The sequence below is a fragment of the Gallinula chloropus genome (genome assembly GCF_964237585.1).
Source record: "Gallinula chloropus genome assembly, chromosome: 5".
NCBI classification, from domain to species: domain Eukaryota; kingdom Metazoa; phylum Chordata; class Aves; order Gruiformes; family Rallidae; genus Gallinula; species Gallinula chloropus.
The window spans coordinates 33,264,290-33,281,522 of NC_140090.1; the positions used below are offsets into that span (position 1 = coordinate 33,264,290).

The 17,233-nt window shown below is 47.2% G+C and overlaps 1 protein-coding gene across 1 annotated transcript; it reads right to left on the reverse strand.

Annotated features, from left to right (window-relative positions):
- Positions 1 to 341: 341 nt before the first annotated feature.
- SPP2 (secreted phosphoprotein 2) lies at positions 342 to 13,342 on the reverse strand. The gene is made up of 7 exons (XM_084265463.1): positions 13,262 to 13,342; positions 13,039 to 13,163; positions 11,533 to 11,655; positions 9,604 to 9,714; positions 7,957 to 8,011; positions 6,711 to 6,818; positions 342 to 750 (listed from the first exon to the last, which is right to left on the reverse strand). The coding sequence occupies exons 1-6, from the start codon at positions 13,308 to 13,310 to the stop codon at positions 6,721 to 6,723; spliced, it is 561 nt and encodes a 186-aa protein (XP_084121589.1). The 5' UTR covers positions 13,311 to 13,342; the 3' UTR covers positions 342 to 750; positions 6,711 to 6,720.
- Between the last annotated feature and the right edge of the window lie 3,891 nt (positions 13,343 to 17,233).

Consider the following 17,233-nt stretch of genomic DNA (forward strand, 5'->3'; position numbering starts at 1 on the left):
AAGAGCAAACTTGGTGGCAAAGCCTTCAAAACCCAAACCCCATACTGCCCCCTAAACTGCACAGTAACCTTGCCCTGCCAAAGGGTCTACAGGAGCAGAGAGAAAGGAACAAGACTAAGATGACCAGCTTTCTAGGAGAGGACCACATCAGAAGTCTCCTCTAACCTGACCTCATTGGATAGCCATTAGTATCTGACAACTGCTGTCCTTAGCTTCCCTCAGCCCCCCCGCCCCCTCCCATTAGTGGTAAGTAGCCAGTAAAGGAAAGTTGCTGGTGGGCTAAAACTCAAGCCTTTGGATTTGTAGCAGGAGACCTTGTCCACAGCTGCCGCACCCCAGAGGAAAAGGAATTAATTGCCTTTATTACTTTGAATGAATCAATAATTAGTGACAAGCATTACAGAAAATTACAAGCAGCCAGAGAGTAAAGCAGAAGGAACAGATGGGATAATGATCCTTTAATAGCATCGTTAGAAGATGGTACAACACACACTGGACGCAGTTACTGGGTTTCTAAGAGTCCTTCTGGCGAGCTCTAACACATCAGAAGGCGGCTATGGACTGACAAGTGCCCGCCTCCAGCATCTCATGAGCTCATCCAACGGCCATTGGGCATTACAGCTGAAAGAGTTTAGGTAAAGACCATCACTTCATGATGGAGTAGTTTTCCATGAAAAAGAAAAGGAAATGACATCAGGTTCTTTCTCCACATGCTGGATCTTTGAATCTTGGTTTGTCTCATGCTCCAATCTACTTAAAGAAAAAGAAAAAAGGAGAGGGAGAAATGTTATAGCCAGAAATTTGTCTTGTACTTCACAGAACTACCCAAACATCCATGGCCTCGGGGAAAAAAAAGTGTAATCCAGCTTCACCAAGTTGCTTATTAATTTGTTTACTGTGGGAATCACATCACGAGGAATCGGCAAAAAGAAACCTACAGATGCAAAACACAAATCAACACACGCTGCAAGGTCTCAAAAGCAGAGATGTTGCAGCTGTAAGTTGATGGATGGTCTTCTGAGAAATGTATCTGAATTAAGAGCTACAATATGCAGAAGAAATTTGAGGTATGTTTTCCTAAGGAAACATGTGACTGCTGTTAACAGTAGTCCGTAGCCTACACTGTATCTTCAGCAAGTTTGTCACCATGGCAACTGGAAAATTTTCTGTAAGACAATTTTGTTAGTAAAATTTGAAGTCTAGATTTGTGCCAGAAAGGAGTGTCCACACCCATGCCGGTGACTGATATGGCGACCCTTAGAGCAGCTTGTCCAGAAGCACCTGGGTCCTGCCCAGTCCAGGAGATGGGGACACTGGCCAAAGAACCAGGACCAGCCACTGCACTCATCACTGGGGACCAAGTCACAAGAGAAGAAACAGAAATGTGCATGAACATGGGAAATTCCAGGTCAGTTTAAGGGAAAGTCTTCCTCCAAGAGTGCGCTGACACTGAACATAAAGCCCAGACAGCAGGAGGCATCTCTATCTGGGGATAGTCAAACCTTAGCTGCACAGCCTCATGAGCCTGGCCCTGCTTGAGGCTGGGCTTCCAGAAGTCCTTCCCGACCTGTGTTATCCTGACAAGCTCATTTCTTGCACTTGCAAAATGCAACACTGAGCAGCAGGTCGGGAGACAGCCCAGCACCTTTCTATTCCTCCAGTAAAGCCCTGCTGGTTTCCTGCAGGAATGAGATTAAGGGACTTGCAACCAGTGAAGGCTAAGGAATCATCCAAGCACAGCACCCTGCAGAAGCAGGAACAATTTCCTCATCACAGAAGATCTAGAAGAGGTGGAAAAAGGGCAAGGCAAAAACCACTGCTGCTCGGAACAGCACCAAGAGATTGTCCCAGTGATTCTCCTCTCTGCTGAACACCTCTGCACCACAATCCGACCCAAGCATCAGGAAGGGGCCGCTTTGGTTTCAGCCCTTCACCTCTGAACAGATGACAGCATGCTGTCTTCTCTGCTAGAGCATATCAGGGATGTCAGGTGGCACCAAGGGCTGAGCTATCACAGACTCCAAGGCAGGAGGAATATAACACAGCCTGTCATTTCCCCCACGTTTCCTAAGCGATAAATCGCTCTAGCTCTCAACTCTTAAAGCTGATCCGATACGGAGCTCATGCACTATGCAACACATCCATTCTGCAGGGATTTTCCTTCCCTCTGATGCTTCACCCTACCCCCTCCCTCTCGCCAGAAAGCAATAAGCTGATTTCTGAGAACTGTGGAAAGTGGGGTGGGTGAACGGAGAGGGGAAAACAAAGAGAGAATATAGTAAGTCATGAGAATACCCAATGGGAACTAAAATCAAGCAGCTTCTTAATGAGGGCACTGGGGATAAAAGCTCTTCTTTCCATGCCCCGGGAGGGTTATGCACCCAGCTCTGTTGTTATTTTTATAGAAGACACACAAACAAGCATGTGTTTCACTCTGAAGGTTGGATCCTGGATTTCTTAGGAATGAGAAAAGGCTCAGTGCTGCCAGTTAATCTTCAACTGAAAAAACCCAACCTCACAACCCTAATACTGAAGGATGACAGTTTACTTCCTTCTGCTTCTGCAAGGCTGTTAATCAGCTTCTAACAAGTGCCATCACCACAAGCCCGCCAGCAGCGAGCAACGCTGGGCCAGAACTCAGACAGAGAGTCATTTTTAAGAAAAAAAAAGTTGAAAACTCGAGGAGGAAATCCCAGCCCCTTGGCTTGATGCAGAAGGAACTTGATTGTAAAAAAAAAAGAGAAATGCTTTCCTTGTCTGCTTAATGACAACAAGAGAAAAATCGGTATTCAGGACCTACATGTATATAGCAAGCAAAGGCAGGAGCCTTCTTAATTCTTCTGTTTGAGGAAATGAAGCATTGTTGGCGGGACTCCCGGCATCAGTTGCAGGTCAGACTCCTCCCTGCACAGAAGACACATCCCTCAAGCAGACAGTTTTGGAAGAGCAGAGCGTTGGGGTTCTTTTGCTAAGTGTTGAGCTGATTTTAGGGTCCAATTTGTGATTCAGACCCCCAAACACTGCTAGAGCAGAGTCCATCTTAATGCAACCCATAATTCCTTATACCTGCACACACTCACAAAGCCTGTGTGTGCTAAACAGCATCCTTTCAGAACAGGAGTCCCTCCTCCCCCAAAACTTCATCAGGGCTTTGACTGCATCACCAACATGCCCTTTGCTGATGCAGCACCAACACGCTCACAGGCCAAGCTAACTAGCGGCCTCAACACCCGCTGCAAGCCAAGGATGTCACCCGGTGATGAGCTGTTGCACAGTGGCTCGCTCTCCTGTCATCACTCACTCGTGTGCCCCAGATATCTGTTGGAAAGATTGGTCAACAGCACGACATGTGAATTTTACAGTCATCCCAGTTCCAGAGATGTGCTAGGAAATGAATCCAGAAAATGTGATTAGGATGAATCTCGTTAATCACTGATGCAGTTCTTTCACATGCAGTTTGCCAACTCCTGCAGGCATTGGCAGACGGGTGGGTCTGATGGCTGCAGACTTGTAAAAGTTCTTCTCTGGGTAACAATTGCACTGATTTCTTTTCCTCTTGAATATTTAAGCTCTTTTGAATAAATAAAAACAGCCCAAAAGCACCAGTGAGATCATTCAGCCTGGCCATGTGAGGCACAGGATTCCCCTGAAATAATTCCTGGAGCCAAAAATGATAAGATCTGCTTCAGAAGAAGTAAAATCCAGCATGAAAAACTGTCAGCTGCTTGCCTTAGTGATTTTTGCAGCAGTCAGTTCCCCATACTGCTGCCTAAAAAAAGAATCACATTTCATTTCTTACCTGAACTTGATTAGCTTTGCCTCTGCCAGGTTCTTTGAGGGAGAGATGAAAGTCTTTATTATTAAACTGCTGTTTCCCCAGCCTTCCCCAAAACATTCTCAGCTAAGCTACTGCCACATCTCAAAACACAGCACATCTTTCCCATGCCCCACCAAACCCTGCCATCCCAGTACAGCTTGTAATGATGCCAGCCATGAGCACAAAGGTGCCAAAAAAGCCATGAGTAAATTTTCCTGGCCTCAAATGTGTGAAATAATTTGGATACATGTGGCCCCAGATGAAACCTATGGATGAAATGCCCTAGTTCTGGATACAAATGCAATTGAGAAGCCAAATCAATAAACCCAAAAGAAACAAGGAGCTTTCAGGGGTTTTGAAATTCCTCCATAATCTCCTGACGTATCTGTCTCCAAGACTTCCAAAACCTAGGATGCTGGTATGAAACACAGCTCCACAAAAGACACTTACTACCTCTTTTCAAAAGGAAGCAGAAAGTATTAAAACTCTAACTGTGCAGAATATCCAGAGCCAGAAATTTCGTATCACCTCTCAAGAAGATTTTTACGGCTTGATTCTGGTTTAGAGATTTGTTTGGCTTAGATGAAGGAACACAAAGCATTTGTGATGACTCCTTAATGGGGATACCTCCTCCTGAGAGTCAAACAATTCATTTAAGGTGTTTTCCAAATAGAAGGAAAAGGAGGTTGGCCCATTCTGAGCTCATTGACCTCCTTTCCCAACTTTTTCTGGAAGATCAGAGGTGGGCCACAAAGATGATCAGAGGGCTGAAGCACCTCCCCTATGAAGAGAGGCTAAGAGAGCTGGGCTTGTTCAGCCTAGAGGAGAGAAGGCTGCACGGGGACCTCATTGCAGCCTTCCAGTCCCTGAAGGGAGCAGAGAAACAGGAGGGGAATCAGCTTGTTAAAAGCACAGAGACTGGCAGGACAAGGGGGATGGGGTGAAGCTGAAGGAAGAAAGGTTTAGATTAGATATTAGGAGGAAGTTCTTTACACAGAGAGCGGTGAGGGGCTGGAACGGGCTGCCCAGAGAGGCAGTGGCTGCCCCGTCCCTGGAAATGTTCGAGTCCAGGTTGGATGGGGCCCTGGGCAAACTTGTGTAGGCCTGGAGATTGGTGGCCCTGCCTGTGGCAGGGGGGTTGGAGCTCTGTGATCCTTGGGGTCCCTTTGAACCCAGACCAGTCTGTGATTCTATGATCTGTTGAAGAAAGTTCAACCCAAATTCCCCCAGGTGGACCAAGACACAGTTTGGTTCTCTGAAGCCAACGATGGTCAGGCATTTACAACATTTGTCCCCTTCTTCTTTTAATCTTCTGTAAGCCTCAGTGTTTCCACACTAGCTCCTTGGATTAAAGGTAGCCAGAAGGACACGGAGCACACCCCACATTCCCACTGCAATATGCTTGAGGAAGTTCAAAGACATTTAGAAAAGGCAGAGATTCCTATGAGAGGAAAGACAGTGATTCAAGCAGCGTATCGCCTTCACCCGCTCACGGATAAACTACACCAGCATATGGATTTAATGAAACCAGTTTTACAAAGAATGACCTGACCTAGCCGAACGACTGGCTTTTCCTTTCATATCTAGTTTCCAGGAGAGCAGGGGGTATATGTCTCCTTCAGCACATATAGGTTTACCATGGAGATGTGCTTATGAGTAACATGTGTGAGTTTTTGGTGAGTCATCAGTGCTAAATTACATCTAAACCCATCCCATTTCCAGTGCAGCAGCCTGAGTTGAGCTCCACACACAGAGCATTCAGTCCTGGCACTCTCTGCTGGGACAAGAGATCTGCCAAGGATACGTACCCAAGTGAGCAGGAGAAACATTTTTAATCACACAGTGCTAAGCAATTTCCTCTTCCTTTCCCAACTGCTTGAAAACCTTTTAGCATGCCAAGGAATGATCTCCTTTCTGTGTTGCTAAAACTCTTTCAAAACCACCTCCCTTCAGATAACTTCTGAAGATGGCAGGTAAAACATTGGCAGGCCTCAGAGCTGCTCCCACATGGAGCCTCAGAGGTGGGTCAGCAAAGGTGGTTTGTGTAGGATAGGCCTCACCAGCTCTACTGAATCATGAGTGCCTTTCAGTATCATTCCTGTTAATTGGGCTCCAAACATCTTCTTCACAGCAGAGTTTGCAGTATAAATAGGCCCAACTAGGCGTGGGTGGGAGCACAGCACCAGCACAAAGGGATAATTTACTGAAGGATTGGGCATCCAAAAACTCATTGGGGTCTGCCAGTACACAGCCAGGGTGTGTTCCAAACCCCACAGCCAAGTGATACACCCCCACTAAGGGCAACTGGTTTGGTTAAAGTGCAAAGTACCCGCAACACATTAGATAAACTCATGTCTGCAAGCCAAGGGAGATGGAAGCAAAGAAGGCAGAACTACATCTCAAGGCTTGAGCCCTGTGCTAAACTTGGGCCAGGAGATTTTGGACTAGATGACCTTTAAAGGTCCCTTCCAACCTAACATGTTGTATGATTCTATGATTTTTTTTTATTGCATGTTGTTTGCACTACCTGCACACCAGGACACCAGCATTTGTGTAAGTGTATGGGATGGGCTACTCAAGAGCGAAAGCTGTGAGCTCTGTAGCTGGGATGTCTTCCTAGGAGCGAAGCAGCAAGGGGAAAATGTCTTCTGCTACTTTGACAACTGGTCAGACTCTGTTCTGTGAGCCCTTCCATGGATGCCAGAGATTGCCACCCCATCAACGATGGTGCAGATGGTCCTGTGTCACTGAATTCCCCACACCCAAGTCCTGCAAATTCCCAGTGGAAAATGTTAACACGCTTGCAGCCAAAAACCGTGTTCACAAAGAGGTCCTTGATCCTGAGGATCCTTTCCCACCCTGCTATAAAAGCTACACTTGGAATCAAACTCACCCGATCCACATTATTCAATCTTGTCAGAGCTGAAATAGCTGGGCTTACGCCAGTCTCCATGGCTGCCACCTCTTCCCCTTGAAAGGAAGGCGTCAGGAACAAACACATCTTATAAAATAAGAACAGAGATGTAGCATGAGTGCTCTGTGCTTGCAAACACGTGTTCGTTCAGCGTGCTGCGCAACATCGGACAACCTCAAGGACACACACAAGTTAGGAGAGCACAGACCTGGCAGTGCAGAAGGCACACACACAAAGCATACAAACCTCACAGAATCACAGAATTATAGGGGTTGGAAGGGACCTCGAAAGATCATTGGGTCCAACCCCCCTGACAGAGCAGGTTCCCTAGGACAAGTCACACAGATCAGCATCCAGACAGGTCTTGAGTATCTCCAGAGAAGGAGACTCCACACCCCCCTGGACAGCCTGTCCCAGGGCTCCCTCACCGGGAAGAAGTTCTTCTGCATATTGGTGTGGAACTTTCTATGCTTCAACTTAAAGCCATTGCCCCTTGTCCTGTCCCCACAGACCATTGAAAAGTGGTTGGCCATTTCCCCCTGTGTCCCACACTTGGGATATTAATAAACATTAATAAGATCCCCCCCTTAGTCTTCTTTTCTCCAGGCTGAACAGCCCCAGCTCACTCAGCCTTCCCTTGTAGGGGAGATGCTTCAGTCCTTTAATCATCTTTATAGCCCTTCGCTGGACTCTCTCCAGGAGATCCCTGGCTTTTTTATAACAGGGAGCCCAGAACTGGACACAATACTCCAGGTGGGGCCTGACCAGGGCAGAGTAGAGGGGGGGAGGATCACCTCCTGTGACCTGCTGGCCACGCTCCTTTTGATGCCCCCCAGGATCCTATTTGCCTTCTTGACCCTGGGGCAAACTGCTGGCTCATGGCCAACCCGTCACCCACCAGGACACCCAGGTCCTTCTCCACAGAGCTCCTCTCCAGCAGGTCACCCCCACCCTGTACTGATTCTAGCAGTTATTCCTTCCCAGGTGCAAGACTCTACACTTGCTTTCATTAAACCTCACCTGGTTTCTCCCTGCTGCCCTGCTTCACAACCTAGAGCTCTCACTGCTTCCTCGACAGACACTCTCTGCATAGGAAAAAGCAGCTGGCCAAGACCTGAGGAAACAGCTTCTGTATTTTCTTCTCCCTCAGGCAGATGAGCTTCAGATAGTCCAGAAGGCAAACCAAGATGCACCAGAACAGTCCAGCATGGCAGAAATGGCTTACCTTCTCTGCGATAGCTGCGTTGCCTGTTGGGGGTCATGATCGGCATATGCATCATCTGCAAGTTAAAGATAGCTCTTTAAAAAGCTCATCTGTCAAGGAGCCCTCCTCTCCTTCATTTCCACAGGTACCATGCCATCACTGAAGTAATTCCAAACATCATTATTAGCCTCTCTGAAAACAAAGATTTCTGATGACAAAGCAGTGATGTCGCTCAGGAAGCCTGTGGCTTGTGAGCCTGACAGCAGCTGCAAGCTGTAGCACTTTAGGCCTTACCTGCCCTCTGCAGGAGAGCAGAGCGAGTCTGCTTAGTCACACCGGGCACCTCCTTGCCTCATTTAGCACATATTACTCCTTTTAAAGCTCTCTATACTCTTTTGTTGGTCTCTATCCTAGTAGTATGATCCCATCACGATTCCTTTTCCAACCCAAATACCACCAGCACTACAGGAGCTACACCAATAGCATCCACCACAGCTACACCACACCACCTCAGCCAGGCTGAGGTCCCTTCAATGAGTTACAACTCTAGAGCAAGAACCAGGGTAAACTCGCTGCAGCCCTCTGCAGAAAAAAAATACCTCCCTTTTCACATGAAATAATTCCCTTTGGCATTTATTCCCTATTAACATGGCAGGAAATATATTCCCCAGCAGGAATATTGGCAGCTGTACTGAATTTTAAGTGATGGTTAAAGAAGACTTGCAGGAGGATGCCTGCTTGCAAAAGCAAGTGTTTATGCTGCGTGCCCTATTAAACAAGAGTTATGTTTAACCCACAGAGAACAGGCTGAGCAGCCAAGACGATGTTACATATTTCAGTACTTCACATACAGTTTCTCTGCTCCACAAGTCAGGGCTTCCCGTGGTGCAGTCGCTACCTCTAAACAGAGATTCTGAACAAGACAAAATTAAATAAAATGACAAGTTAACCTGCCAATTCAAACCAAGAGAAGGTGACAGGGAATCCTGTTGGCTTCAAGTCATTCATTTAACTCACTTGCACCTTCCAAAGCGGAAGCTGCTCATGTCCTCTGGCACCTTGCTGGTAAAACTGTCTTCTGTCCCTGCAGATAACTCTCAAGCCCAACTGCACCCACTGCAGAGGTGCATATTAAGTGAGGGCACCCACTTTCGAGTGTCAATTCGTGGCCAAAGTGACCCTGGCATGATGTGCCAGCAGGAATTTACAGGCTGGGCTGGCATTTAATCACACCTTAAAATGAACTAAGATCTTGAAAAGGGAACACAAATGTCAGTAGAGCAGATGTTCTTCAGCTGTACTGTGAGCTCGCGCTCAGCCGAGAGCTGGGGTGGTAACAGGGCCATCAGTATTTGTCTCTAGGATGTGCCAGGCACATACTCTGTCCAGCCATGAGGAAAGAGCATTGAGTTGGTGGATGTGCCAGACTGGCAGAGATTCCCACTCTCCCCCAGCATCCACCACGTGAGGTCAGTGCTCTCAGCTGATGGGAAGCACTGCAGCACACAGCTGGATTCTAAACCATTTTGCTTTACTGATCAAAGCCTCCAGCTGAGAAGTTTCAGCTCACACAGCTCACACATTTACACCTGACTTCTCCTTAAAGGAGGATGAGTGCAATTTTTCCACCCCCTGAGGCAGCAAAAATTGGTTTTCCTTGCTCCTTACCTCCTCGCTGCTCATCGATTCGGAGCTGGATGTGCCACGATGGCACTGCACGTTAACGTTCGAGATCAGCTCTCCAGAGACTTCCACGAGGCTCCTGCAGAAAGCAGTTGACTGGAAAAGATCAAGACAGAGCAAACCCTGTGAAGAAAGCTACTGTGCAAACCTTCTCACAGGGAGGAAACCTGCACAGGGGTTTATAAAAAATCAAATTCCAAAAGGAAGGAACTCAAGCAAAACCACACACCTAACAAATTATGGGAGCAGACCAGGGCCAGGCTGATATATTCTGGCAGCATGTGACTACACACAAGTTACTGTTCGCTTGCCAACATGCAGGTTATTGTGTGTGAGCTGGAAGAAGCCGTGAGCCTGCTAGAGGCAGCAGAACATCTGCAAATCTTTGTGATGGCTCTGGCATCACCAAGTGCCGACAGAAGAGCTGTTGAGGGCCATGCTGATGGCAGCTCCAGCTCTAGCAGTTAAACTACCTTCACAGAAGTTGTCACTATGATTTGACAGAAGCTCCAACAAAACCTTACACCCAGTTTGGAAAGCAGAGCTCCTCACGCTACCACTCATACCATAATGCTCTGGTGAGAAGAGTAGGGATTGCATCCATTTAGGATACACAGATAACTGCTCAGCAGCCAACCCGTGTGTCTTTAAAAACCAAGCAACAACCAGCTGTTCCACATTGTCCCATCCGCACACACAAACTGCTTAGCTCAAGAGTAGCAATACTCAGAGATGTTCACCTCCCTCTTCATGGGGTAAACCACCCCTTACAGTAGTAGCACAACTCATAAACTGTGAGGAAAGCTTTTACCGCATCTGTTCAGTGTATTACTAGAACCCATCCTCTTCCTAAAGACTATTCCCATGAAGGACAGCTAAGTCCAGCAGCCATTCACAGAGAAAAAAAGGAGAAGAGCCCAGCTTGGAGCAGCACAAAGACCCAGTGGAAGCCTGACACACAGGACAGCATCGTTGCCCACACGGCCTCAAAAGCTACTCCATGTGCTTTGTAAGAGTTGTGTGAGCAGTTAGGGCACAGCCACCCAGAAACTTGCAGTGGCAGCTATGTTCTGTCAAAAATAACCATGCATAGAGAAGCCTGTATTCAAAGATGAGGTATTCACACCAAAGCTGGTCATCGAAGAATCAGAGCACAGCAAGAGCTTTATCAACAATCACAGAATGGCAAGGACCTCTGGAAATTTAGTCCAACCCTCTGTCAAAGCAAGATCACCTCAAGCAGGTTGCACAGGATTGTGTCCAGGATCACAGGTTTGGGATCTCCCCAGAGAAGGAGACTCCCCAGCCTCTCTGGACAGCCTGTCCCAGGGCTCGAGTACCTGCAGAATGAAGAAGTTGCTCCTCATGTAGGCATGGACCTTCCTGTGTTTCAGCTTGTGCCCGTTGCCCCTTATCCTGTCACTGGGCACCACTGAAAACAGTCTGGCTCATCCTCTTCACAACTACCCCTTAGATCAGTATTGATGAGATCCCCCTCCTCAGCCTTCTTCTGCAGGCTAACCAGCCTCAGCTCCCTCAGAGATGCTCCAGGCCCCTCACCATCCTCGCAGCCCTGATCTGTGTTTATTCCATGCTGAAAAGAGAGTTGGATAGCTGAAAAAGATTAGCACAGAGTGGGAATCCGCACTGCAGAAGATGATGAGCCTTGATATGGTACTTAGATGCATGACAGAAAAAGGCAGGTCAAACTCAAGCCTTTTGATGCTCTTACAGTAGAAAACAAGCACAAGCCATACCTTCCTTTCAATAGCAGGTCCTAAAGCACACAGACCCTTTCACTACACACTGCTCCAAGACACACATTCTCTCTCACACCAGTAGTGCCCAACACATCTCAAGAACATCCTGCATGGAGCAGGGGGTTCCCATCCCACTCACAGCAGAAGTGCTTACCACGAAAGGCCCAAGTTTGAAGTCACATGTGAACGGGTCTCTCCCTGAAGCTTTTGTGCACACAGTCTCACGGATGCTGAACTGCAGCTCTAGCCTGTAAGTGTCACTGTCCCACATGTCAACCTGGAAAAATGAAAGTCCACACAACATAAAATGAGTGCCTGACTTTCTTCCACGTCCACACATGGCAACCTCACTTCTTTGACAGGTAGAAGCAAGACATGATGGGTCAGTGCCCCATTTGGAGCAGATTATTGAGTGTGAGAAAGGTTGTTTTACTGTACTTGGGAGTTGCTCGTAGGCAGATTTGGGAACAGCAGCACAGAACAGGTTTCCACAGGGGTTTTGCTTGAAACCCTACTGCTCAGAATCAGTTGGGGGGACCGCCAGAGCTGTCAGAGCATTACCCTTGCATGCTATCCCTTCTTCTATGGGAACTAGAGTACTAGCAGCTTTGTTTTGGGTATCTGAACTGCCAGGAAGTCCATGGGAAACACAGGACTTGGGAAGAAAGTCACACAACTGCAAAGGCATTGAATTAATGCAGTTGATAGTTGCTGCTTGGCAGCTCAGGTGCCTCGGTGGGCAGCCTGCATTGCCACACTGTGAGCTTCAGAGAGTTCAGTGGCTTTTGTTAACACATTACCATCTTCATAGAACAGAATAATAAAATGGTTTCAGTTGGAAAAGACCGTCATGATCAAGTCCAACCATCTATCCAGCCCTACTAGGTCCAACACTAGGCCAAAAAATCACAGAATGGTTTCATTTGGAAAAGACCTTCACATCCCCTTCTCAGAGTCCAATCAAGATGGGAGGCTCAAATAAAACCCCCAACCCCATTACAAACAGCAAAAACCTCACTTTTTCAATCACACTTTTTTCCCAAATTGAATCAATCTCCAAGTCATCACACATGCCATCTATAGAAAGAGAGCAGTTCTAAGGACGTTCAGAACATGGATGTGCTAACTTTAAATTTGGAAGCTTAACTCCTTAGCTCTGGGCATTCAATATAATTCTTAGCAACACAAATTAAAACAAGTAAGGATTTTCTGCCTGTATTTAGACACTAGTAGAACAGAATTGCTGTGCAGACAACACATCTGTAAACACAGATTGAGTAAAGAATCCTAAATGCATCTGTGGTGGCCTTGAGCTGAACATCTGCACTGCTGGTTGAGACCTTCCGATGAATTAGGTTACTTCACACCCAAAGCAAAGTATTTAGTTAGAGGTATTTGAAAATAATGGTTTTAAACAAAAGGTCCCTCAAAGATGTCTATTGTAGGGGTGGAAAATTTAAACACCCACAGTATTTTTAATTATAAACCAGCATATAAAGAATGTGTGGGTTCCTAAAGCCACAGCCCCAAACCCACCCGCTTCTGAACAACATCAGGAAACTCCCAACTAAATTTGGGCTTCCAGAATTGGGTGAAAAAGAGTTTTCCACACCAGGAACGCATATTCCAGGTAAATTCTCTCTGTTATCTGCATACTCACTTTTGTGACGTGGCTTCTGACAACACCATACAGGTTTGTACCCCAAGACCGAGAATTGATCCTTGCAATGGACGCATTGAGAGCTGCTTCTGTGGCAGGCAGGTCATAGTCGTACACCGGAAACCCTGAGGTGAAGCACAGTTCCAAGGTCAGGGTGGTCTTGTACTTCTCTTTCCTAAAACCCCATAAGGGAGGGGAAGTGTCTCCGCTCTGAGCAACTTACCTGAGCATGAGAGAACGCTCAGCGTGAGCACAGCAATTAAGATCCTCATAGCGTGCCTGTCAAAACCCCTCCGCTCCTTTCCCTAGGCATGGGTTTGCAGGTCACGTTCCTCTGCCTTTATATAAAGGCAGCCTTGGTCCTACACCTGACCTTCCCATGACCACGCTCTGCTACAAACATTGCACTTTAAACAGAATTGATCTGGGAGCAAATATTTGCTGCCAGCTTTTCTCCACTTAGCAGCAGTTCTCTGATAAGAGATGGGCGGTGGTGTCTTCTTCCCAGGACCTCAACTAAAAGGGAACACTGAGCTCCTGATATCTCCATAGCCAGAGGCAGGAGATATTCAGCTCACTCTTAGCCATGGGCCAGCCAACTTGTTCCTTAGCATTGGTCAGCACCTCTGTGGCTTGGCAGCAGCTGACAGCACTTACAAGCTGGAGTTCCCCAAGGAGAGGATAATGCCCCAGGACAGAATCCATCCTCTTAGACCTGATGCTACCACCCTGCCAAAGCAGGGCCAAAGCATCCAACAGAAGCCTCTAGGCACACGGTGGACCCTGGGACACCCCAGGTCTGTTGGCCCAGCAAGCTCCCAGGATCTCCACTTTTCAGTTTGTGCCAAAAGAGCTCCCATGTTGCCTTTACCTCTCACCAAACCTGAGCCCAGATAGCAAACACTGGGCTGTGGACATTTGGTTTCCCTTGTCAGATGCCCCTGATGCTCAGGTTTCAGTTTCAGCAGAGAAACTAATGGGATTTTTGGAAAATGATGAGTCATTTGGAAAACAATTACACCACTGAAAACATGACAAAGAATTACAGACACAGGACAGGACACCTCAGTTCTTGGCTAATTGGAGCCAGATTGCAATGGGACAAGGTGCATGCTATACCCTCTCCAACACACAGCATTCAGCTCTTGGTTTCCAGACACCGGCAATATATCTTACCATTCTACCAGAGCTACACTGCAACTGAGCCACTGAAACACTTCCAGTGAGGTCCAGAGATGCACCTGACTTTTAAGTACTCCCATAGGAGCAGCCCAGGAAAGATATGGAAGCACAGAAAGTACCAGGGCTCAGATTCAATAAGAGGACAAAGTTGCTAAAGATGAAGGTTGTCAGATGGCAGCCATTCACCAGGAGATCTGACTCTTTGGGTGACAGAGGAATCATGCTGCAAGTACTTTAATGCAAAGGCAATGCACCAAGACATAACAGAAACAACTGCCCAGGTGTGGGCCTCGATGGCCACCAGATTCACTTCCGAGATGCTAAAGGAACCTGTTGAGCCAGGGTACGCCCCAGGGAGGAGTTTGTGAGCCAGCAGGTAGAGCTGCACATGAGAACAGAGGCTATACCAGGAATGAGTCCTACCAGGGGGACAATTAGACACAGGGACCTCCCCAGGGCCACATGAGTGGCTGGTGCCATGCCACGTGTGGTGCCATTCCACCAAGCTTTGAGAGAGCTGGACATAGGTGACTATTCCAAAAAGGGGTGGGTGGTTTGTACCGGCCAACTTGGATGTCAGCAATGGGAACATGATCAGAAACACCCACTGAAACTTTGCCCAGTCAATATCTGGAGCCCCTTCTGTGCATCCATGCTCCTCACTCACTGCAGCTGAAGATGTTCCTTCCCAGCTCTGGGACACACTCATCTACAGGCTTCTCCCAGTTCTTCTCAATTGCAGCCAGTGTTACAGGGAGGCCAGTAATATTCTTCAGCCACAGCACCACAACGTGGAGGATTTAACCTGAGCTGGAGATTCCCCAAGAGCAGAGCCTGCTGCGCTACACCCAACCTTCCTGCAGCCAGATCCAAGGCCATGCTGCCCCAGATCAAGGAGGAAACCTTCCGATACACCATCAGAGCCGGACCTACAGCAGACCCTGCAATCACTCACTCTGCTGCTGTGGTAATGACATGCAAGAAATGAGATGGCTCAAACCACTCTGATGGAAAGAACTTGTCATTTGGAGCCACAAGATCTGCTTCCCAGCACGCTTCGCCACCACCTTGCTGTGGCAGTTTGGATAACACCTAGCTTTTAACTTCATCCCTAGAAAAGGAGCCACCTGCCTCTTGCTTGTGGAGACCAGATAATATTGTACCAGAATTCCCAGCTGCTGAGCCACAGTGTTGTAGCCGGTCCTGTAGTAATTTTAACTACTCAACGGGGTGTAAAGATTTTCCTCTTGAAGTAGCTGCTAGGAAATGCTGCCAGCAGGACTGTAGCAACCCTGAGAAGGGCTTGAAAATAAAATTGTTCGCTGAAATGAAAGTTCCTCTGCCATGCCCTGGCTTGGCTTTGCAGCATCCAGAGAGAGGAGATGTTTGCTGCTGCACCTCTCGGAACCCTGGCTCATTAAGTCTGAAATGAACTGGGTAAATATTTCTTCTGCCACTTGTCAGATACATTACACACTCCAGTAGATTTGTGTTACAGCAAAATTGGTTTCATTCGCTGTCCATGTCAGAGGTGTGTTTGGGTTGAGGGTGCTCAGCCCCAAGACAGGAGCTGGGGAAGAAACTACTGGTGGGCAGGATGGGGAGAAGGAGAAGGGAAGGTCTGTGGGGAGAACAGGCTCAGGCACGTGTCAGTGCGAGGAAAGGTAAGTGCTGTCCCCACTGATGGGTAATACAGCCACACGGGTACCACCTGCCAAGTGCTGACAGGCCTGGCATAACCACTGAGAGAGAGATGGTTTATTTCTCTTTGAGGAGGGGGGTTGAGGACATCTCTGCTTTCCATAGATTTAAGAAGTGGAACTGATTTTATGTTTTAGAGACTCAGAGCATCCCAAGCTCTGGGTTACTGATGATTGCACCGTGTCCTTTGGACTGGAGACTAACTGAAGTGACACGCTAGAGAACACCACTACGTTTGTGAAGAGTGCCTGAATTCAACCTGAAGTTCAACACTTTGCAGAAGGCCTCTGAGGTCAAGTTCCCAAACCCATGAGCTCAATTATTGGCACATTCAGAACAGAATGTTGTTGTTGTTGTTTCACCTGTGCTAAGGAAACAACAGGCACAGCCAGGCAGACCAAGGCTCTTCAGAGAGCAAAGTATCCTTCCCTCCTGTAGAAACCAGCTCCTGGCACATCCTGGTAGGGACCCTGAAACGCAATACTAGGTGCTACAAGACATTTTGGTGAGCAGAGCCTTTGCCTCAAACCAAAAGCAGGGCAAAACAAAGTGAAGAAGGTGCAAAAAGTGAGACAATGAGCTTTTCCAACGTGATGCCTGCTGCCACCTTCCACATCCCCAGGAATTATACATATGGGCTTTTACGGCAAGATGATCCAGACACCACAGGGTGCTGGTGTCTTCCTGAGAAGACTTTTAGAGAGATCTCACAGAGCAGACAGAAAAAGCACATGGGTACATACACATATGTACATACACATATGTACATACACATATGTCATTTTAGAAACGACAAATGTTATAGGTAAGCCCTCAAGAATATAGAAGCTCTTGAAACTTGGGGGGGGAGGGAGAGATTAAAGAAGACTGTTTTAATTTAAGGACTTAACTTTTGACTGTACTACCAGCAAGTTCCAGATACCAAGCACCTTGGGGCACAGGGAAGGCCTCGTATCCCATTTAATCTACATAGCAAACAGATATGCACTATTTAAGATAAGAGGAAATCAAAGCACTTCTGTGAGATGACTATTTTCAGACCACGTTCACTCCTAGCAATCAAGCCAGAGCTGTTCCCAGACAACTGGGAGAACAATAATTTCTCATTGTGAGTGAAATTTTGATAATTATAAGATGCATTTTCATTTAAAATGTAAATTGCCCAGTATCATCACATGTGTCTGTACTCTGCAAACAGCCATGTACAGCCCCCCAGCACTGAGGAGCTATTCATGATGCCCCGTTTCTTGACCATTGAGGTGACAGATGAAATTAATGATGTCCCTTCAGACAGAAAGAAAACCCAGCTAAA